Source organism: Larus michahellis, chromosome 1 (genome assembly GCF_964199755.1).
Source record: "Larus michahellis chromosome 1, bLarMic1.1, whole genome shotgun sequence".
Taxonomy (NCBI): Eukaryota; Metazoa; Chordata; class Aves; order Charadriiformes; family Laridae; genus Larus; species Larus michahellis.
In genome coordinates this window covers 75,196,301-75,216,666 of record NC_133896.1, presented here as the reverse complement: position 1 = coordinate 75,216,666, position 20,366 = coordinate 75,196,301, and the positions used below count along the sequence as shown (strand labels likewise).

The window sequence follows — 20,366 nt, the reverse complement described above, 5'->3', positions numbered from 1 at the left end:
CCTCTTATTGGCAAGCCCCTCCGCTACTCGCCCCCCTTCTAGCGTCTCGCGAGGTCGTCGGGCTCCTCCTTGTACGCGGCGCCTGGCGGCAGGGCGGGGCGGGGCGGCCCGCGGCCGGGCGGCGGGCATGGAGGGTGGCAGTGAGTGAGACCGGCCAGCCGCCGGGGCCCGGGGTGGCTGGCGCCGCCGGGGAGGTGCGAGGGGAGGGAAGGGAGGGGAGAGGCGCTCCCCCCGCCAGCGCTGGGGGAGCCGCTCTGTCAGCGGCGTAAGTGGCCGCGCGGGGGTCCCGCGGCCTCAGGGGTGGGCGGAGCGGGGGGGGCTTCGGCCGCTTCTCCCACCCCCGCGGGCGCCGGGCGCGGAGGCAGGAGCTGGGCCCCGCGCTCCCCGCGGAGCCGGCGGAGGAGGAGGAAGCGGGCGGAGGGGCATGGAGGTCGCCCGGCCGGAGGCGTCCGCGCCCGACCCCGTCTAGGGCGGCCCGCGGGCCTCATCCCTCCTCCGCGGAGCGAACCCGCGGTCGGGCCCGGGCGCGGCGGGGAGCGGGACTGGGATTTCTGCACCAGAGGAGGAGCCGGCCCAGGTAAGAGACGCTTCCCTTCCACTAACCTCGGCCTCCGGGCGGGCGGGGACCGACCTCGCGCCTCCAGACCCCGCCGGTGGGCTGCGGCCACGCGTCCCTGAGGCCTGCCTCCCTCCCCGCCTCGCTCCCCCGAGTTGTCCGCTAGGCTAAAGATAGGATTCGAGTTCTTGGGCCGAGCCCTCGGCGCTGGGCTGGCCCAGGCTGGACTGGCCTCTGCCGAAGGGGGTGTAGTGTGTGTGTGTGCGTGCCCCGGCAGCGGTGGCTGTTGCCGAGGAGGGATGCGAAACCTGCCCCCTAGAGCGAGGTGCTGCCCACGGTCTGACCTGCGTAAATCCTCGTTGCTTTAACATTTTTAGTTTCTCAAATAAGCTCGTATATATTTTTTGGCTTTGCGTATCCTGTAATTCAGCAGCATTTGTGTAGACAAAATCAGTCTTTATACTAGAAACGTTATGGAAACATCTAGAAGTTGAGTAAGTTTGATGAGTGTTTGGTCTGAGTAGCACTAGTCTAAGACTGATTTTTCTATGTAGCTTGGGTCTGCAAGTTTTGATGTCCAGCCTAACGGAAGAATCTGATGTTATAGTTGCTTTAAAAGTATTTCTTTCGGTGATGTAGTAGGAGAGGGGAAGCCAGTCTATCCATGTGAAACGGGAAAATGCACCACACTTCATTGCAGAGTTCTTGGGCGTCATAGTTGGGGAGAATGCAAGGTGTGCTACAATGAGCCTTGCTGGATAAGAAACATTTACATTATAATTTCAGACTTGGTATGTCTGTCGGTGAGAGATCAAAGTACAGATGCAAATATTCATTTAAAAATAGAAAGGTGTACCTAGCAAAGTGAAGGCTGAAAATCTACTTAAAAGTCTGATGTTTATGCTACTTCAAGGTCTGTGTAGTCTAATGATAAATTATTTTTTCCTGTGTTGCTTGTTTTAGGAAATAAGCTTAAAATAGGAAGCAGTTTCTGTACTTTTTTTCTTAAAAGTTTCTTTAAATCAGAAAAGTGGGGAGGGTAACACTGTGTGCATCGTCGTTGCCTTTGCAAGAGTATGCTTTCACGTTTGCTATATTTTTTTCCTCCTGAGAAAAACAGTTTGTTCTGATTTGATATCTGGTATACTAAATACATGGACTAGTAAGAGTTCTAGAGGATATATGTCTCTGTGTAAATATATTCTTAAAATGGAAATTTTGGTAGGTTTTTTTTTTAAAGCTTACCAGTTTTGTAGGAGCTAATGCATATAATATATAATCTAGATGCTATAAGAGGTAGCCTCTTTAAAACATGCATATTCTAGTAAGATAGTTCTGTGCTATATAAATTGCACAGTAATCTTGTGATGTGATTTTTGGGGTTTTTTTTGCCTTGTACAATTTCTTTCTGATTGTAATATCTGTTTCTTTTAGGAAGAAAATGAAAATCTTTTCTGAGTCTCATAAAACTGTTTTTGTTGTGGATCACTGCCCATATATGGCAGAATCCTGCAGACAACATGTTGAATTTGATATGTTAGTAAAGAATCGAACCCAAGGAATTATACCTCTAGCACCCATATCAAAATCACTGTGGACATGTTCAGTGGAATCATCCATGGAATACTGTAGAATAATGTATGATATTTTCCCTTTCAAGAAACTGGTAAGTTCTTCTAGCCATACTGCATATGATATTTGATAGCATAGCGTAAGGATATTCTGCCATTTTAATGAAGTGTTTTAACGTCATTAACTGTAGTTTAAATTAAAAGATAATTTATTAGATAAAAATTTCTTTGTGCTGTTGGTACACTTTATAGCTGTTTAGATTGGTTAGAGTGGTATATGAATCCCATTACCTATTTATTTTTGGGACCTTTCATTGTCTTAATGTTACTGTAACTCAGTGCAAAACATGAGGACAGGTACTTAAGGGTAACTTAGAGATTTATTATTGTGTTCTCCTTAGCTATAAGCTTACAAAATCTTGAGTGAGGTATTGCTTCAAATTGAATTTTGTTTCTAAATGCACTTGGTAGCACTTCATAAGGTTTTTGGTGTCAACTTTGAAGGAATTCTGGGCTTTAGGAAGAGTTAGGGTTGCCTTGAAGCTAGCAGTTTGAAAAAGTGGGAGAGCTTCCTGGCACATAGCTCCTTGTTTAGAAAAATAAATGCCTGGTGGGTTCTGTAAGATTGTGTCATAAATTGAGGTAACTAATCCCCGGTTTTTTAGATCTTTTCTCCTTATTGAGTAAACCATTGTGCAATGTTCTAAAGGTTAGTTATCCTTAAAAATAAAAAAGGAAGTTAAACAACTTCATGACAGCGATATTGGTATAAAGTAGTGATGGTGGAATACTGGCTGTGTCAGAGAGCAGCTGAGGCAGAGGCTGAGCACTAACAAATACCCCTGGTAGTTCAGTGATTTGATGCATGTCAGGAGCGCTGTCTTGGTGGATTGCATGTCCCGGTTCTCCGACAATGAATGTTTAAATGAAACTTTAGTTTTAGAGCATTCAATATACAATCAAGTCCCATTATGGGATTATATCAAGTGTGTGCTTAATGGATTTGAATTGAATCAGTTGGTTGAACTGGAGCTTGTGTGGTATGAGAAACAGAAATTGAGATGGAAGGTCTGCTTCCACTTGATTTTTTTTTTTTTTTTTTGTCATCTTTAGAACACAGTTTGCTATGTGAGGTTTACTTAATCTTGCTAGATATTTAACTCTGATCTACTGTGACAGTCTTTGGAGAATGATTTGCAAAATTGCAGTATTAGAATTTACTTGATTCTGTGGCTTTTCTACTGAAAATATTACTTAATTATTAAAGTACTTTGTAATATCCTGCAATGCTGTTTGGGTGGAGAGATTGATGTAGCAGCTTAAAAATACAAACAGCTAGAGTAAGAAGTTGTTAATTGTAATGTAACTAAAGGGGTAACCGAATATAGCAGGAGTGGATGCTCCTTTTTTTTTTTTTTTTTTTAAATGTGTCTTATTTTGAGTTTGCCTTGCCATTGCTTATGTCTTCACAGTATCAGAAAAAAGAGATGTAATTCATTTTTGAATTTGGGGAAGTGGCCGTAATGGCTGTTACCTTACATGTGCTTTTTTGATCCTTTTAGGTGAATTTCATTGTGAGTGATTCTGGGGCTCATGTCTTGAATTCTTGGACTCAAGAAGATCAGAACTTGCAGGAGGTATGCTTTGTAACTGTTCTTTTTTTTTTTTTTTTTTTTTTTTTGCAAGTGTAGTTTAATTGCGGAATAAATAGCAGCTTCTCACTATGTTCACTATGAAATAACTTTCGTTAATTAAAATGTTGACCTGGTCTGAAATTATTGCATAACAGAATTTTAAGTAGTAGCCTGTGAGGCTGGACTGTTCTATAGGCAGCTTTACATAATTTAAAATGAATCTAGTAGCTTTGAGTATAGAGTTATATATTAAAATAATTGTTATGAAGAAATTACCTATGTATTTCTTCTGTAATTTGGTGATACTTGTGGTTTTTTTTACGTTCGCATGATAGGTAAATAAACCATGTAAAAAAAATAAATTGTAAATATTCTCTTTGCTCTTCTTTTGTTTCACACTGCATGGGCTTGTCCTCTGAAAAATTTACTTTGGGGAGGAACTGAATGCCCAAATTCATTATAGTCAGGTATTATTCTGTAATAAGGGAGACTATTATGTTCTCAAGGCGTAGTAACAATTAATAAATGAATTGCAAAGGACAATTTAGTGCCAAATGTTTTCCAGAAGGTTGGTAACATATAATGGTCTTTAATTGCTCTGTTTGCTTTTCTCCCAACAAAATTAATTTGCATGTAGAATAAGTTATAATGGCGACTTTTCTCTTAAATGGTCATTTTAACAAATGTCTGGAAAGTAACTTTCAATAGTAATTTCTTTATTTCTTTTTAACTAGTTGATGGCAGCATTAGCAGCTGTTGGGCCACCTAATCCTCGGGCAGATCCGGAGTGCTGCAGCATACTTCATGGTCTGGTTGCAGCAGTTGAAGCACTCTGCAAAATAACAGAATACCAGCATGAGGCTCGAACCATGCTCATGGAGAATGCAGAACGTGTTGGGAACAGAGGAAGAATAATCTGTATTACTAATGCGAAAAGGTATGTAAGATAGTGTGTTTCCACCATTTAAAAAAAATAAATTATTTCATATATTTTTAGAAGTCTTTCATTGATTGTCATGAATTAATGCTCTGAGAAGCTAGCTTTTTCGCGTTCTGTGTCAGATCATAGCTTGTCTTATTAAAGGTTTCATTTACGGAGGTCTGTTACAGTAACAAACCAAAAATTTCCCACTTGAAATAGGAGAGCATTTAGTGGCGTGTTGCTTTGAACAGGGGGATTGATTATCCTGCATAAAAAAAAAAAATTACAAATTTCTTTTTAGTGACAGCCATGTTCGGATGCTTGAGGATTGTGTTCAGGAAACCATTCATGAGCATAACAAACTTGCAGCTAATTCAGATCAGTGAGTATACTTTTTACAAATGTGGTTTCTCTTAGTCTGTCCGTGCATGTTATATTCTCCGTGAAATACAGATGCGTTTTTGGCACTTAAAACTTGTTCTAATGAACTGTTTGAATGAATGCCTGTGTGAAATAGAAGGTGCTAAATCATGATATTATTGACTTGGTGTATGATCATTAGCTTTTCAGTATCATTCGTTATCCTCATAGGACAGGGTTTCTTTTGGTTGTTACCTTCTATATCTTGCTCCAAAATGTGACTCATAACTGTGCCTTGTTGTATACTGTATATTTGTAATCAGTAATGTATCTGATGCATTTTTTCTTGATAACCCTGCATTAATTTTGCATTCATCTTTCTTGGACTAAAATAACTAACTTCTTTGAAACTAGTCTTTAATTTCAAAATTGCGTTGTCTGATGCTTCCCTTGAGATAACGGAATCTCTTGAAATACAGGTTGCATCTTCTCTGAGAAGTCATCTTCCCGTGATATGTTTTTTGTAACTAAACAGTGAACTGTTTGGCCCAGGGACTGTGTATTGCCTTGTAAAGTATATAGTAGGTGTATATTTACCTGCTGCAATTGCAGTTTCATGTATGTATAAAGGATATTGCCCCAGGGAATCAGGTTTTAAGTCCAGTGTAAAGACAGAAAAGAGGTCTCATTCCGCTAGGTAGAGATGTGGAACTATGTCTTGATCTCCCCAAATTTCCAGCTGCATTAGGAGATAAGCATGCTATTTGTGTAGTTGTTTTCATGTTCACTGGAATCCCCGCATTAATACCTGCACACGCACTTGGAGACACAAATCCTTTGGTGTCAATTTTCAGCTGAACGGAGCTGAAGAGATTACACTAGTTAAGGATCTATTCCATTGATATGTCCAAAAAGAAACACAGTGCTGTAGCATCTAAAGAGCTTTATATATGTTATACCTTTTTTTTTATTCTGATAAAAAACTGATGTAGAAGTATGTGCTTTTGAAAAATCATTAATGTAACCTAGTTTCTACAGAATGCTTTCAGAAACAGTGTGTTGTAATACATCTTTATGATTTCGTGTTCTGGAAATCAGAGTAATCTTGGGAGAACTGATCTAATTTCTAGGAGGTAGTCTGCAACACTGTAGGCTAAACAGAATGTTTTTATTTTTAAGTCTAATGCAGATTCAGAAATGTGAATTGGTCTTAATCCACACTTACCCAGTTGGTGAAGACAGCCTTGTTTCAGATCGTCCTAAAAAAGAGGTAAGGAGCTTAAAACGGAAAAATTTATTCAAGGATTAGGAACTATGTCAGAGTCAAAATAGACAATGCAAAATAAGTATCCAGCAATGATGTTTTGAGCCTCTGGTCTCCGGCAAGGCGTAGGAAAAAGTGCAAGTGATAATTCTTTGAAAAGTTGACAGCCTGCATATTGCCATTTCAAGTGTAGGCTTTGTTTTCTTGTTTTGTAGTCTTCATGCGCATATGGTATCCTCTTTTTTCATTTGATTACTTAAATTTCTTGCATTAATAATTCACGATTCATATTTTTGTGAAGTAAGACCATTAATGCCATAGAATGATAGTCTTGTATTTGATGGCTTTTTGAGAAGAAAATGCACATTTAGGAACCTAGTGGAAAACCATGAACTACTTGGTGTGTTGAATAGGTTAGTTGAGTAACTTTCTTGCTATTCAAGCATAAGCCACTAGCTAGCACAAGCCCTGTTTTCCCAAATACCTGTTACTGAGTGGTGTGGATATTGTTCAGCACTGCGCGTTCTATGTTATGCAGACTAACATGTTAGCATTTTTAGCCTTTTGGTTGAATGGTTTTCTCATGAAACCAAAATGAGCTTTTGTTTATAAATTCTGTTGTTCCAAGGTTAGCAAACAGAATGCCTTTTTAATGAAAAGCATTGGAAAGCGTATCTGCTTCCAAGTGAAAGGGTAACATATTGTAGGAATGTAGAATATAAGTTCATCAAATACTTCAAGTACCCTACAGGTACTTTTAAACATTCTTTTACAAAAAGGTGAATGAGTGCATATAAGAAATTATTCTATATATTATTATCTCAGTTTTTCAGTAACAAAAGCACATGTGCCTTTGTATGCTTAGTGGTGTTTGTTTGAAACCAAGTACATACAAAATATTTTGTAATGCATTCTGCTTCTCATCAGTCTGCTCTGCTCAGTATTTTAATGTGCTGCGTGTAAGAAAAAATGCAAGAAAAAAAAGTCCTCCTCTTAACATGAAAGGCGTCTAGTCCTGCATATTATTTCATAAATAAAAAGGACTATAATAGCTACCTTCCTGAGATCCTTCTCTGCAAAGCTCTCTTGTAGTTGTGCTAAAACAAATAAACTGTGAACAGAAGAGAATAAATTGATTACTACTTTCGTCTGTAAGACAGTAATCTTTATTACCGGGGTCGGGTTTTTTTGGTGGGTTTTTTTTTTTTGTTTCTTTGTTTGTTTTCTCAAAAGCCCAGTGTCCCTGTTGGCTAGGCAAAAATCAAATGCGTCTTATGGCTTGTGTTTGTTTCCCTTGTGTACATATGATGCGCTTACAGGTAGGTGTATAAAAATTACTTTGTTCCGGTTACTCAGGAGGTAAAAGAGTGAAAAGCCAGGCCCAGAACTGCTATTAAGAGGATTTCTTCCGAGGTTGTGATACTAATTCTTCCTGTTAACAACTAATAACTCAAGTTTTCTAGCACGCTTCTAGTTTTTTGAGCGTTTGTAGCAACTGCAACTATAGCAACTGGCATAACCTAAAAAATTCTAAATGAGAAATAATTTTTGCTTCTTCATTCTTAGTTTCCCATGGTGTGGGTTTTTTGGGTGGTAGCTTTTCTCCCTAGTCAAATCTAGCAGTATTAATATGCTTATCTTAGAGTTTCAAATGAATAATACTGTTACATGATACTAGAGCCTAATTTGTTAATACTATATACTCTGTGTTGATTTATTTTAGCTTTCACCTGTTTTAACCAGTGAAGTGCACAGCGTCCGTGCCGGACGGCATCTGGCTACAAAACTGAATGTTTTAGTACAACAGCACTTTGATCTGGCTTCAACCACAATAACTAACATTCCTATGAAGGTAATATTGTGTCTGTAGCTTTGTGTTAACTAGTTACATCACTTCTAAATTTGTTTGAAAACTTTTAATGTTTATTTTAATCAAATTTTTACATTGATTTTTCTCTCCATATCATATTTTCTGTTTTGTTTTTTTGTTTTTTTGTTTTTTTTTATTAGCCCACATTCAATGTCTGTGACCAGGTTAGTAAAAAGGAGGAGAAAAAAAAAAAGTAAAGAAGGATCACAGAACAAAATGTTGTATTGCTGAATCTCAATTTTTGATGTAGCAATACAAGTGTTATTTCAGTTGTGTTTGTATTATTTTATATAAATACTATCTTATTTACCTCAGATTACTTTGTCTGTGATTCTTTTGTCTTTTTCTAGTTGTGTTTAGATATTCTTGACCCTTGTGCATTATAGTGGCATAGTGAGTCTCTTTTTCCTCTGTTTCATTATCATGCCCACCCAACATAAAGGTGTTTGTAACTAATAGTTGATTTTTGACTAAAGGTTTTCCAGTAGTTTTCTGTTTGAAGATCCATAAACCAGAAACAGGGCAACAAGGGGATATATCTACTTAAGAAAGTAGATATAAAGTACAATAAAGATATTAAATTAAACATCTTCTTTTCAAAGTTGTTTATGGCCCTATTTTTAATTATTTTTTTTATTGCTACTGGGAGGGAAATCAGCGCAACTAAGAATTTAAGTATTAAGTTTATAGTAATTTTCTGATCAGGCAGCAAGAGAATCAAAACAGAAGTGTCAGTATTCAAACAAACAAAAAGGGCAGGGGCAGATAGACTTTCCTGATTTTAAAAAAAATCATCAAGTTCTAATACTGTCAATCATTACTTGCATCTTTGAAAACTAGCAACACTGTATAGCTTTTTATAAGTTGAAACATGAAACTAAAGATTATTTTCACAGCTTTAATGAAACTTTGACATGGGTCATGGCATAAATGTGACTTAAGTTTGCAAATACCTTGTCTGTAACTTTGACCTGTGTGCTGCTGGTATGCCTCTCCCTCCTGCCTTTGTCCTTATAGTAATAGACTATGTTGAGTTCTCTGTGGTTTTGGTTTTTTTTTGTTTTTTTTTTTTTTTTTTTTTTTTAACCTGGAGTAAATTACCAAGGTTACTGTACTGTTTTTGCTAGCCTGTAGCTGCTTAAAGATGCAGTGTCCTCTTCACAAACATCTCTTTTTAAATTATGAACTTGCAGCTGCAAGTACACTTCTTACGTATCTTAAGTGCAAGGAAATGATAATAAATTCGGAGTGTGTTTTTTGGTTTGGATTCTTGTGATTTTTTTATTTACAAAAAGTAATTGCCAATCTATTTTGTAGTGACCATTTGTTGCTGCTCAGTAAGCTATAACTGCTGGTGGTATTCAATATATCCTAGGCTTCTTTATTTTCACTAATTTAAACAAAAGTAGAAGCCTATTTTTTCCTATATTTTACACTACGCGCCCTGTTATGACACTTGTATGAAGAGGAAACCATAGGTTTTCACAAAAGGAAAAAGGGGAAAAGCAGATGGCTGCATCTTTAAACAGGTCAGAGAGCAAACAGTTTCCTCAACATTGCAATCCCGTTGTTGTCTAATGCACTTTGGAGGCTTTTTGTTTTCTTCTGGAGTGAAAGGTAAATATAGAATCATTTGTTTATGAAAACAGTGACCTATAACTAAAATAATTATATATTTATTCTTTCTGCCTTTCTCTTTTAAAGGAAGAACAACACGCTAACACATCAGCCAACTATGATGTGGAGCTTCTTCATCACAAAGAGGCACACGTTGACTTTTTAAAGAGTGGTAAGTAGAAACGGTCCTCTCAAAGTGGCTTTTGATCAGCCTGCTGGAAGTATTCACAAAGAAAGATTTCAAGCTTCAAATTGATGTAAATTTCAGGCATGATTAGCATATTTTCAGTTACTCCTTACAACCCAAGAACTTGATTTGTAATTATTGGCATATTTTAATATAGTAATCAGGATGTAACAATGAAAAACCAGGTCAAATTAATCAGACAAGTTTTTGCATATATTCAGGGTATTTCTGTGAGATTTGAGAGGCATGTCAGCTTCTTACTGAGATATAAAAAGTACATGAGAATAGATGAGAGACCATTACAGTTTTTTGTTGTAATAAATAAAATATGGTTGATCACACACTTTTTCTGACTCTGTATTGCAGGTGATAATCATGTAGGCGGCAATAGCAGAGAAGGCACATTTAAAGAAACTGTAACATTAAAATGGTGTACTCCTCGAACAAATAGTGTGGGTAGGTAACATGGTATCTTACAAAAATTATATTCTAACTTGTGCTGGACACTGTTCTCTCTGTACAATGATAACAATCTGAACGAGGGCCTAATTAGCTTCTTGTTAGTGCTGGTTTTACCGTTTGCTCTATAAACCTTGCTGCTGACTGCGTCATATGATGCTGTCCTGATCTTGGCTAATCAGTGGTTTGTGTAAGAGAGGAGAGGGGTAATAATGTTTTTCTTGGTGGCTTTTTCAATCTCCTCTTGAGTATTGTGAAGTTGTTCCTTGACTACAATGTTGAGTAATTATTTGCCACTACCACAGGGCCAAGTATACCTTGTCAGTTACACGGTGATGTTTTTTAACATAGCAGCTTTGAGACACTGAATCTTTTTTGGTTTTAATTCTTGTTTTGGGGGGGTGGAGGGACGCGGAGATCGAAGTACTATTTTTAGAGTAATCTTTAGAGTGCTAAGTAAAAAGCTTTGTAAGAAAACTAAATGTATGCAATGATGCTATCAGTAGACTAGTCCCTCTGTATTAACTTTCTAATCTGAGTTAGGGAGATATCTCTACCCAAATCTGAGTAGAGAAAGACAGGGAAGATTTGAGGTAACCTGGCCATTCGGCTCGTGCACCCTGCAGACTATCAGCAAGATATGTTGACTCAACCAGCAGGTCAAAAATATAGATAAGGGAAATAAGAGGAGGCTGACTCTACAGTGAAATAATTCAGGAGATAAAGAACTGGAGGTCCTGCTGGAAATAAGGCATGGGAACATATTAGGGTCTCGGAGTTGAGGGTACTGGAGCGATTGTGAGGAGATGGTGAAAGGAGCAGACTTCTAGATTGAGAGACAGACTTTTTAGTTCTTCTGGTTGTGGAATAGCTTCTTCTGCCTTTCTTTTATTTTGTGGGATACTTTTTCTGTATGTGGAACTACACTCAACTTCTCTACTTGTTTATTTTTCAGAATTACACTATTGCACTGGAGCATACAGAATTTCACCAGTAGATGTAAATAGCAGACCTTCTTCATGCCTTACTAACTTTCTCCTTAATGGTAAATTTGTGTCCGTGGCTAATTATTTAACATTGTAGTAGTTAATATTGTGAATTGTGCACTTACCACATTTTGGTTTGTAGAGCAGTAAATGTCTATATACTGTAAAAATGTTCAGTTTATTTTAACATGTCATTAATAAGAGAAGAAAGTTGTTAAATGTACTCAAAGGCAAATGGAAAGAGTTTTGAAACGTGAAGATGGGAGAAAAGATGTAAAGAGAGAGCAAGTATTGAATGTTGGTAGTTCTTTTCTGGATCCAAATGTAGAATACTTTTCAGTTTATGCTATTTAGTAGGAAACAGTGCTTTCAGTAGTAGATCATAATGCTTACTCTGACTGTTGCAAAATATTAGCAACTTATGTCTATGCCTGACTTCTAGCAGATGCTGGGCAGCCTCAGAAAACTCTAACTGTGTCATGACCGACTAAGTATGTTGGTCAATGGAAGTAGACATACTTATGTGTACTAGGATTGGTCAAAAAGTAGATTAGATTTTTGCTTATCTGTGAGGTCTTGCCCATTGCCATGAATAATCTTGCTATAAGAGGTTGCCACTTAAATACATGTTAAAAAGGTAGGCCAAACCTGTTTGTTCCAAATAAGTAATATGTGGTCAATGTTAACTGCATGTGGGGTTTTTTTTTACAGTTTGCAAAGAAAACTGAATGACCAACATCCTTTTAATGGGATGTTTTCTTCAGTCAAGTAATTTGAATGTCTGAGTAAATGTGCAGTAGTTTTATTAAACGCTGTATTTTTGTGTATTTTTCTCTAAAGATTCTGTACTGAAAAAATACTTCGATCAATAGAAATGGTTAGAACAAAAATTAATAGCATATTTCAGATAACCAGCCTCTTCTGATCTTGTTCTGTTTTTGCTTCCTCATAACAAACAACTTAATTGGAGAATGCACCCTTTCATGCTTAGTGTATTTTACTGGAAATAAGACAAAGGCAGTTTTATTTCTCTGTCTGAAAAACAGTATCCATTTTAAGCATTAACAAATAGTATCAATTGGTACCTTTATACTCAAGTAGGTTATTTTGTTACTTAGAAGTTGCTTTTAATGAGTTTCTGTAGTAGGGTCGAAGAAGTTTAGTGTACAACATAATCCGTAATAATTAAAAATAGCAAACTGCCCTTACACAATGTACCATTTTAATGCCTTACCAATATGTGTTTTTCCTAAGAGTAATGCCCTACAGAGAGAGTGATTTATTGGTCCAGGAGAGAGGCTTTTTGATCTTTCTGTGTAAAATTTGAGAGTACATGACGTTATATTCTGTGTAAAGATGTGGAGCAAATACTCAAAGGAATAGCTGTTGCTCGTTCAGCTAGCTGAAAACACAACTTTAATAGGTTCAGAGTCTTCCTGGCCATGTACAAACCCATGTTGTGTATATGTAGTATATAATTTAAAATTGTGGCACACTAACTAGTGAAACTGATCTCATTTCCAACAGGTCGGTCTGTTTTGTTGGAACAGCCACGTAAGTCTGGCTCTAAAGTAATTAGTCACATGCTTAGCAGCCATGGAGGAGAAATTTTTCTGCATGTATTAAGCAGCTCGCGATCAATTCTAGAAGATCCCCCGTCAATTAGTGAAGGGTGTGGTGGAAGAGTCACTGACTACCGGATTACAGTAAGATTCTTTCCTTTTTTTTTTTCCTTTCTTCTTTTTTCTTAAGTTGTTGCTTATCTTGGGTGATAAGAGATGTAGTGCAGTAGGCATGTAAAGGAAATGTTGGTCTGTTTTCTAGAGAGCTGGAGTGGATTGCGTGGTCAAACTGCTTTTCTTTGTACTACTGCTGCATATTTAGTTCAAAGTAGCTAATCTGCTTATTGTTATACCTGCTTCATAGAATCCTTTCTGTGTTAAGGAAGTACTTGCCTCCTTGTGCACTATGAGTATTTAAAGTTTGTTCCAATTCTAGAATAACATTTTTCTTGGCGAGTTTTTTCTGTGGGCTGGGCAGGGCTATATCCTGCTAATAGTCATAAGGATAGATTGCACGTAAATGGTTTGTACAATAAATAGAAAAGATTAAGTTGTCAGCTTTGAACCCTAGATATGGAGCAGACAATCAGCTGGCACTCATCTTGGTTTTTTCCTTTATTTTTTTCAACACATCCTTTGTATCTATTGTAAGCAAGCAGAAGTGGCTTCCAGAAAAACATAACAGAACTGTCACCATAGACGAAATATCTTGTCGATCCAGAAGGCCTCCTCATCAAAAACCTTGCATCAGTTTTTAATCCATATTTTTTATACAACTATTTTTTGTGTTCACACAGAATAATGTACATCTGAAACATAGAAGCAGGACTCTGGTTGTTAGGGTTTAATTTAGTGGCGGGGATGGTACACGCCTAGTGATAAGACACTGCTGTTTTGCCCGTTCAGTAAAGATTACTTTGTTAGAGAAATGCCTAATTATATCTTGTTTGGTTATCATTAGGATTTTGGTGAATTTATGAGGGAAAACCGATTAACTCCTTTTCTAGAGCCCAGATATAAGATTGATGGAAGTCTTGAAATTCCACTGGAACGTGCAAAAGATCAGTTAGAGAAACACACTCGTTACTGGCCTATGATTATTTCTCAGACTACCATCTTCAACATGCAAGCTGTAAGTAACTTGGGGTTTGTAACCTTTTATTCTGTTCTAGATTATTTCACCTTGCCACTCGATGAAATATTAACTCTATTTTATCGTAAATCACTTGCCACAAAATCAGTTTATTTTCGTCTCAAGTACCCTGTTTTTAATGTCAGCCGGGTATTGGAATGCCATCTAAATAGGGTGGAATATCTAACCTGACAGCTACAGTGCTGCTTAGTAAAGAAAATGAGCATCTGTCTATGCCTGATCAGAGTTATTACTAAATTGAGGATAAGGGGGTGTGGTTTTGTTGTGTGTCGTTCTGTGGTTCCCTTGCCTTTGATTTCTTCCATTTCTTTCTTCTTCCTGTTTCTCTCCTGTGACATACGCAGACTTTCTCGTTGTTGACTTTTGTTTTGTCTTGCAGGTAGTGCCATTAGCCAGTGTGATTGTAAAAGAAGCAATGACTGATGAGGATGTTCTGAATTGTCAAAAAACAATATACAATTTGGTAGACATGGAGAGGAAAAATGATCCGCTCCCAATTTCAACAGTTGGCACCAGAGGAAAGGGCCCAAAAAGGTTACATGCATATCTTTTTGTTGATGCCGGACTTTTTTCAGAAATAATCTATTAACATTGTTTTCGTATTTTCAAAGTTTTAAAATTTGGCCAAAGGTAATACGTAGTAAACTAGTTGTCGTATGTACACAAAACAAATGCTGTGAATACTTTGCCTCTATCATTTAGGGACTATCACAGGACTGATATTGCTGTATCAGTATTGCTGTATGTTAGGAAAAAAAATTATCATTTTGTTGCCCAAGAATTGTGAATGTGTTAAAATATGAAAGCATCAAGAGAGGTAAGAGATAAGATACAAGCTAGGACAGAGAAAGTGTAATAATCTCAATTTAATAAAAAGTTAAGCATATTATAAAGGAATAATGCTTTAAAATTGGGTTATATTAGAATAGTCAAATCCTTTTGAAACAGTTATTTAAAATATGCGCTACTCCTTTAAAAGAAGTAGAATATCCTGATATCGCAGTCATTGTGATGTGTGCATTGTATTTCCAAGAACTGGCTGAAAGGAAATTCAGCTACAGAAGATTTGCCCACATGACTGGAAGTTACTTACAGTAGCATGGTACAATTCTTTCTACATTTTTTTTTTTTATCCAAAGAACTAAATAGTAATTAATTTGCATGTCAGTACATGAGTGGTTCTCTGCATATCCTCATGTTGCATAGTTGGCAAACACCTGAGAGGATTCAAAAGTGCCTTTTGGCAGTCAGATCTCGTGGCATTTAAGAATTTTATTTCAGTGGACATAGTCTGTTCAAATTTAAATTTAACTCTGGATGGTAATTGGGAAAGGTTATGTGCAGTGTGGTTTAAAGGATGGAGTTAATCCCAGGTGAATAGACCTCCAGTACAAGAGGACAGCAAATCTGTTCAGGATTATTTTGGGGCTTGGGTTGGTTTGTTGGTTTTTTTGTTTGTTTGTCTCTTAAGGTCTGTTCTTTAACCTTAATTTAGTCAGTGGTTTAACAATCTAGGTAATCCCATATGTAATATCTTTTTTCTGGCCTTGCTTAGAGATGAACAGTACCGGATTATGTGGAATGAATTGGAGACCCTTGTACGAGCACACATAAGCAACTCTGATAAACACCAACGAGTCTTAGAATGTTTGATGGCTTGCAGAAGCAAACCCCCAGAAGAAGAGGAGCGCAAGAAACGAGGTAGAAAGAGAGAAGACAAAGAAGACAAGTCAGAGAAGTTGGGCAAAGACTATGAATCAGATAAGCCATGGCAAGAATCAGAAAGGTAAATTTTCTGAAGTGAAATAAAACTGTAGCATAATAATTTTTGTCCTGCCCTACTTCAAAGGGGAGAGGAATTGCGGTGATACAGTTGCAGGTTTCAATTTGATGTGTTCATGCCTGTAACCTTGGCTTACTACCAGTGAGTGTGGATTCCAAGATTTTTTTGGGTCAGTCACTGTTATCAAGCTTGGGAAATGGGCACCTTATTACGATGCCTGCTTATCAGACTCTTCAAATTGAGCTATTTTACAAGCAGTATGGTTCAGTATGGTTGTTGGACAAGCTGTTGACCACTTAGTGGGGCTTTGCAGCTTGAGGAGTTGGATTTTATCGTAACCACATCACCTATTAGACATTAAACTGCTTTATAGAAATACAAAGCATGCCTAAAAACTTGGGACAGACAGTTATTTTCTCTTGAGCTGTAGGTAGGTTAGTGTTCAAGTAGATAAACAATCCAGATTGATTTGGCTTTTCTCTTTAGTTGAATGTCAGGATTGATTGTCCATATACCTACCGTCTATAATTCATTGTAACTTGTCTAAGTGGTAAGTATCTGTCAGTATCTTCTGTTTTCCATCTTTCAAACTACTATTCTAAAGAAATCAAAACCCCTTTATGGTAGTAAGTTTAATTCGCATGTTTTTTGCATGCTATGATCATTTAGGATAGGAGGACCTTTTCGCCTATGTTATTGTCACCATGCTGGTGGCCTTTCTGTGTATGATGAAACTATTCCTACAATTGCTTTTACTTTCACCTGTGGAACAAAAACGAAGACTGAGATAAAAGGGATTTGGTGTAGAATAGGTCTGAATCCACGTAGAGAAGATAATAGGAAATTTTGTGTTATATTTGTATATTCATTGTTACTTAGGCTTTCCTTCAAAATTATGATCAACTCTCAACAACTACAGTACAAATACAGCTAATGAACTTACGTGAAATTATATTTTAAGATCCTTCACTTAAGGCTTTATCCAGAGGATTACTTGGCTAGTTTTCCCTATTGTTTTTCACCCATTCCAAGGGGTCAAAGGAGATTTTCTTACAACATGGGTTGCGTATAACTTTAAAGACTACAGAATGGTATCGAGAATCATATGTGCGGCTCTAGCATATTTTGCTTCACTGTTTTCCTTCCCTCTCAAAAAGGTTAAAAGGTCTTTTGGATCGTGAAAAAGAAGAACTAGCAGAAGCTGAAGTTATCAAAGATTCCCCTGATTCTCCTGAGCCGCCCAACAAAAAGCCTCTTACTACAATGGATGAAATGCCCACAGTTGAGAAGGCAAAAGGTAAACCAGAAGAATTGCAACAGGTTATTTCTTTTAAAGATAGAAATTGTTGTACCAACCTGTATTTTTCTAAAGTAACGAGATGAATCTTCTTGGGAGTTAAAGCTAAGTCAGTGTGGATAATTTTTAATTAAACACTGAATGTTGAGAAATTCTTAATAAATATGTTGATGTCAACAGGTCTATGTAAAAAGAGAGATACCAAGATCCTGTGTGGGTCTGCTGATAGGCACTTGGGTTGATAGGGGGTTGGACAAATTTCTGCTGGTGCTGTTTGAGATGCTACACGCTATTAAAGGACAGGTATCAGAAATCACTGTCTCCTGCTGACTAATAAATATAAACATGCCTAACCATATAGTTGTTGGAATGGGCAGTACTCACTGACTTCTTTTCCTTGGTGTGAGCTATTACCTGTCACAATGGCTGAGCTGATGTTCAGATTCTGCATTTGAAGCAAAGTCAATCTCATATGAAGCAACTACTGAGATGTTACCACTTTGCATATTTTGTATTTATTTAGCCTCTGTTATAAGATTGTTTAATATTAGTGGGTTTAGTATGTTGTACTACCATAGTCTGTAGTAACTTCTAAGACTTTATAATGATGTAATGTTTAAGAATTCAGAAATTAAATCACTTGGAGTCTTTTTACTTGCAATTTTAGGGCCCATGTCCTTGCTGTCTTTATGGAGCAACAGGATTAATACTGCCAACTCTAGGAAACACCAGGAATTTATTGGTCGCTTGAACTCTGTCAACAATAAAGCTGAGCTGTATCAACATCTGAAAGAAGAAAATGGGTTTGTATCAGTAAATGATTCACTATAAATATCTTAGCAGTAGTCAACATGCAGTATGGAGGAATATTTCAGTTACAGCATTAAAACGACTCCTTACTCCTTTGAGGATGAAAATGTAGAAATACATTCCTTTGTCTCTCAGTAGTGATGGAGAACTACAGTAGTGTTTGCTTTTCAGTTGTTTGCGCTTGTGCCTAGCAAGGCCGAATGCTGAGAAATGGTCTTCCCTGTGCCTTAGCGATTGCCCTTGCAGCAAGACTCTTAAACTTCTGGGGTTTAAATGGTAGCTAAGTTGAGATTTCTTATTCCAGTCTGCTGCTTGCTGTAGCTTCCAAAGGAATGGCTAATATAAAAATATTGTCCGTAGTAGAGTGGTTGAATCCTATGCTGTGCTGTAATGAAGTTGATAGTAGTCTGTGTTCTAACAAAAAACACTGAAAAACCAAACCAGCCTCCTCTTAAGTCAATAAGCTGGTGGTAGTCAATGATCAGTGTAAGAAGGGTGGAAATGAAGACCTTGAAAAAAACTGCTAGAGCTCAGATTTTCGAAATAGATTTGCTGTAGTCCCATGAATATGGGCCTTTATCTTTTGGTGAGGTTGGTAATGGATAGCTTTTTGCGGTTATTGCTGGAAAATTTTTTTCCTTTGTGTATCCATTGCTGCTTAAAGAAGTATGAAGAGGCAATAAGATTGTGTATATTGGGGACAGGGAGAGACAGGATGGTTAGTGAAGTAAAAAATATTTATTACAAAACTATTTAAGTCTGATTACTTTTTTTTCTTAATCTGTTGATTGTACTTCCAATAATAATCCTTACCAATTGTTGTCTTGCATTACAGAATGGAAACGACGGAAAATGGAAAAGCAGGCCGGCAGTGATGATTAATATTGTTTCTTTGGCCAAAACTTGGCCAAAATGCAAAAATATTTAATGCTGGAATTGATATTGGTACCACTTCAGTACAATTGTATAGCTCTGTTTTGATTGGTTTTTACATTTTTCTATTTTTGCTATGAAATATGAAATCTGCATATCACATTAAATGAATAGTGTGCAAATAGGAGCTGTCCTGAAATATTTTACAGTCGTGTTTTTAGGACGAAGAAAACCTGTGCTGCCATGAACTAAATCAAGTAATCAAAAATGTTAGTCAAAGTTTAAAGTCTTTTCCCATAAGCATTGTTTAATATTTCAAAATCAGTGATGACTGTTTGTTTGGTTTTTTTAAAATAATTATTCAAGTAATTGATAATTAACTGATAATATTGCTAATTTTGGTTCACGAATACTCTTATTTATATGAAACTTCTTCAGGAGTCCAGAATTATGGAAAAGACCGCACACTTAGTACCTAGGGACTGAGCTGAGAAAATGCCAGTCTTGGTTTTCGACTAAGGAGTTGGGAGAGTGAGTGGTTTTACAGCTAAGCATTGTTGGTATAAGTACTTTTAAAAATTGACTAGAAATGATCTTTAGAAAGCAAAGCCTTTCAGGTTGTTGTGCTACAGTTAAGTCTTTGTTTGCAAGCAAAAGTAAAATAAAATTTTTGCTAATCATTAAATTATTTTTTGATGAAATATGCCCTCTAAGACACCTGTGGTTTTAGGTCTAAGGTTTTGGGACGTCATGGGGAGACTTATTCTGAATTTTAATGGCTGGGAAATGACAAAGTAGGTGATCTGTCTTCAGTTTGAATAGAGCCTCTTTTTCTGTTAATGGAGAGTAGAATTCTCAAACAGGAGAACTCTCTCACCCAATGTCTGTGATCTAATCCTTCGCAAAATTTTTGCCTTGGCTTCCAAACGGGTCAACTTGAGTGGGCTACGGAAAAATGAATACCTAAAACTCCCTAGGTATATCAGCCTTCCTCTGATCCGCAACTGTTGCCTTATTCTAGCTTGTGTAAGCAACTGAAGGTCTTACAGATTTAGTTTGAGTTGATTTAAGACACATCTTTGTGAGCTTTTCTAAAACAAGATTAATATATTAACATTTCTTCACCCAAAACTTTAAATACCGTAGTTTGTGATGACTGAACACAAATAATCATGCAAGTATTCTTTGCTTACGTTGGTAGCAGAGTCCTTTCTTCAGCTGTGTTAAAGTACCATGTCTGGTTTCAAGGTGATTATTTAGCCACTGTGATGCAAATGTGTTTTCTGTTAAATGATTTTAGAACCATTTTTACAGAATGATTAAAGAGTACTTGCATGATAATATTTTTTTATCATGTTCTAAAACTTATGTAGCTCTTACAGAAGCAGCATGTAATTTTTGGAGATCCTAAAGGCTGAAGACTTTATTTTCACTGCTTAATTGAAAATAGGATGTCCTGCAT

General features: G+C 37.2%; 1 protein-coding gene across 2 annotated transcripts; it reads left to right on the top strand.

The window, feature by feature from the left end:
• Window positions 1-242: 242 nt before the first annotated feature.
• Window positions 243-19,605, top strand: INTS13 (integrator complex subunit 13). 2 transcript variants are annotated; one of them, XM_074587491.1, is made up of 17 exons: window positions 243-577; window positions 1,991-2,222; window positions 3,690-3,764; window positions 4,496-4,698; window positions 4,985-5,065; window positions 6,223-6,313; window positions 8,031-8,159; window positions 9,882-9,966; window positions 10,348-10,437; window positions 11,396-11,485; window positions 12,954-13,132; window positions 13,950-14,120; window positions 14,521-14,675; window positions 15,697-15,927; window positions 17,082-17,221; window positions 17,889-18,024; window positions 18,867-19,605. In XM_074587491.1, exons 2-17 carry the CDS (start codon window positions 1,998-2,000, stop codon window positions 18,904-18,906), a joined length of 2,121 nt encoding a protein of 706 aa, XP_074443592.1. In that variant the 5' UTR covers window positions 243-577; window positions 1,991-1,997; the 3' UTR covers window positions 18,907-19,605. The 2 variants fall into 2 exon arrangements, with proteins under 2 accessions (XP_074443592.1, XP_074443581.1); XM_074587480.1 differs by lacking the exon at window positions 8,031-8,159 and having other exon boundaries at window positions 413-577.
• Window positions 19,606-20,366: the final 761 nt, after the last annotated feature.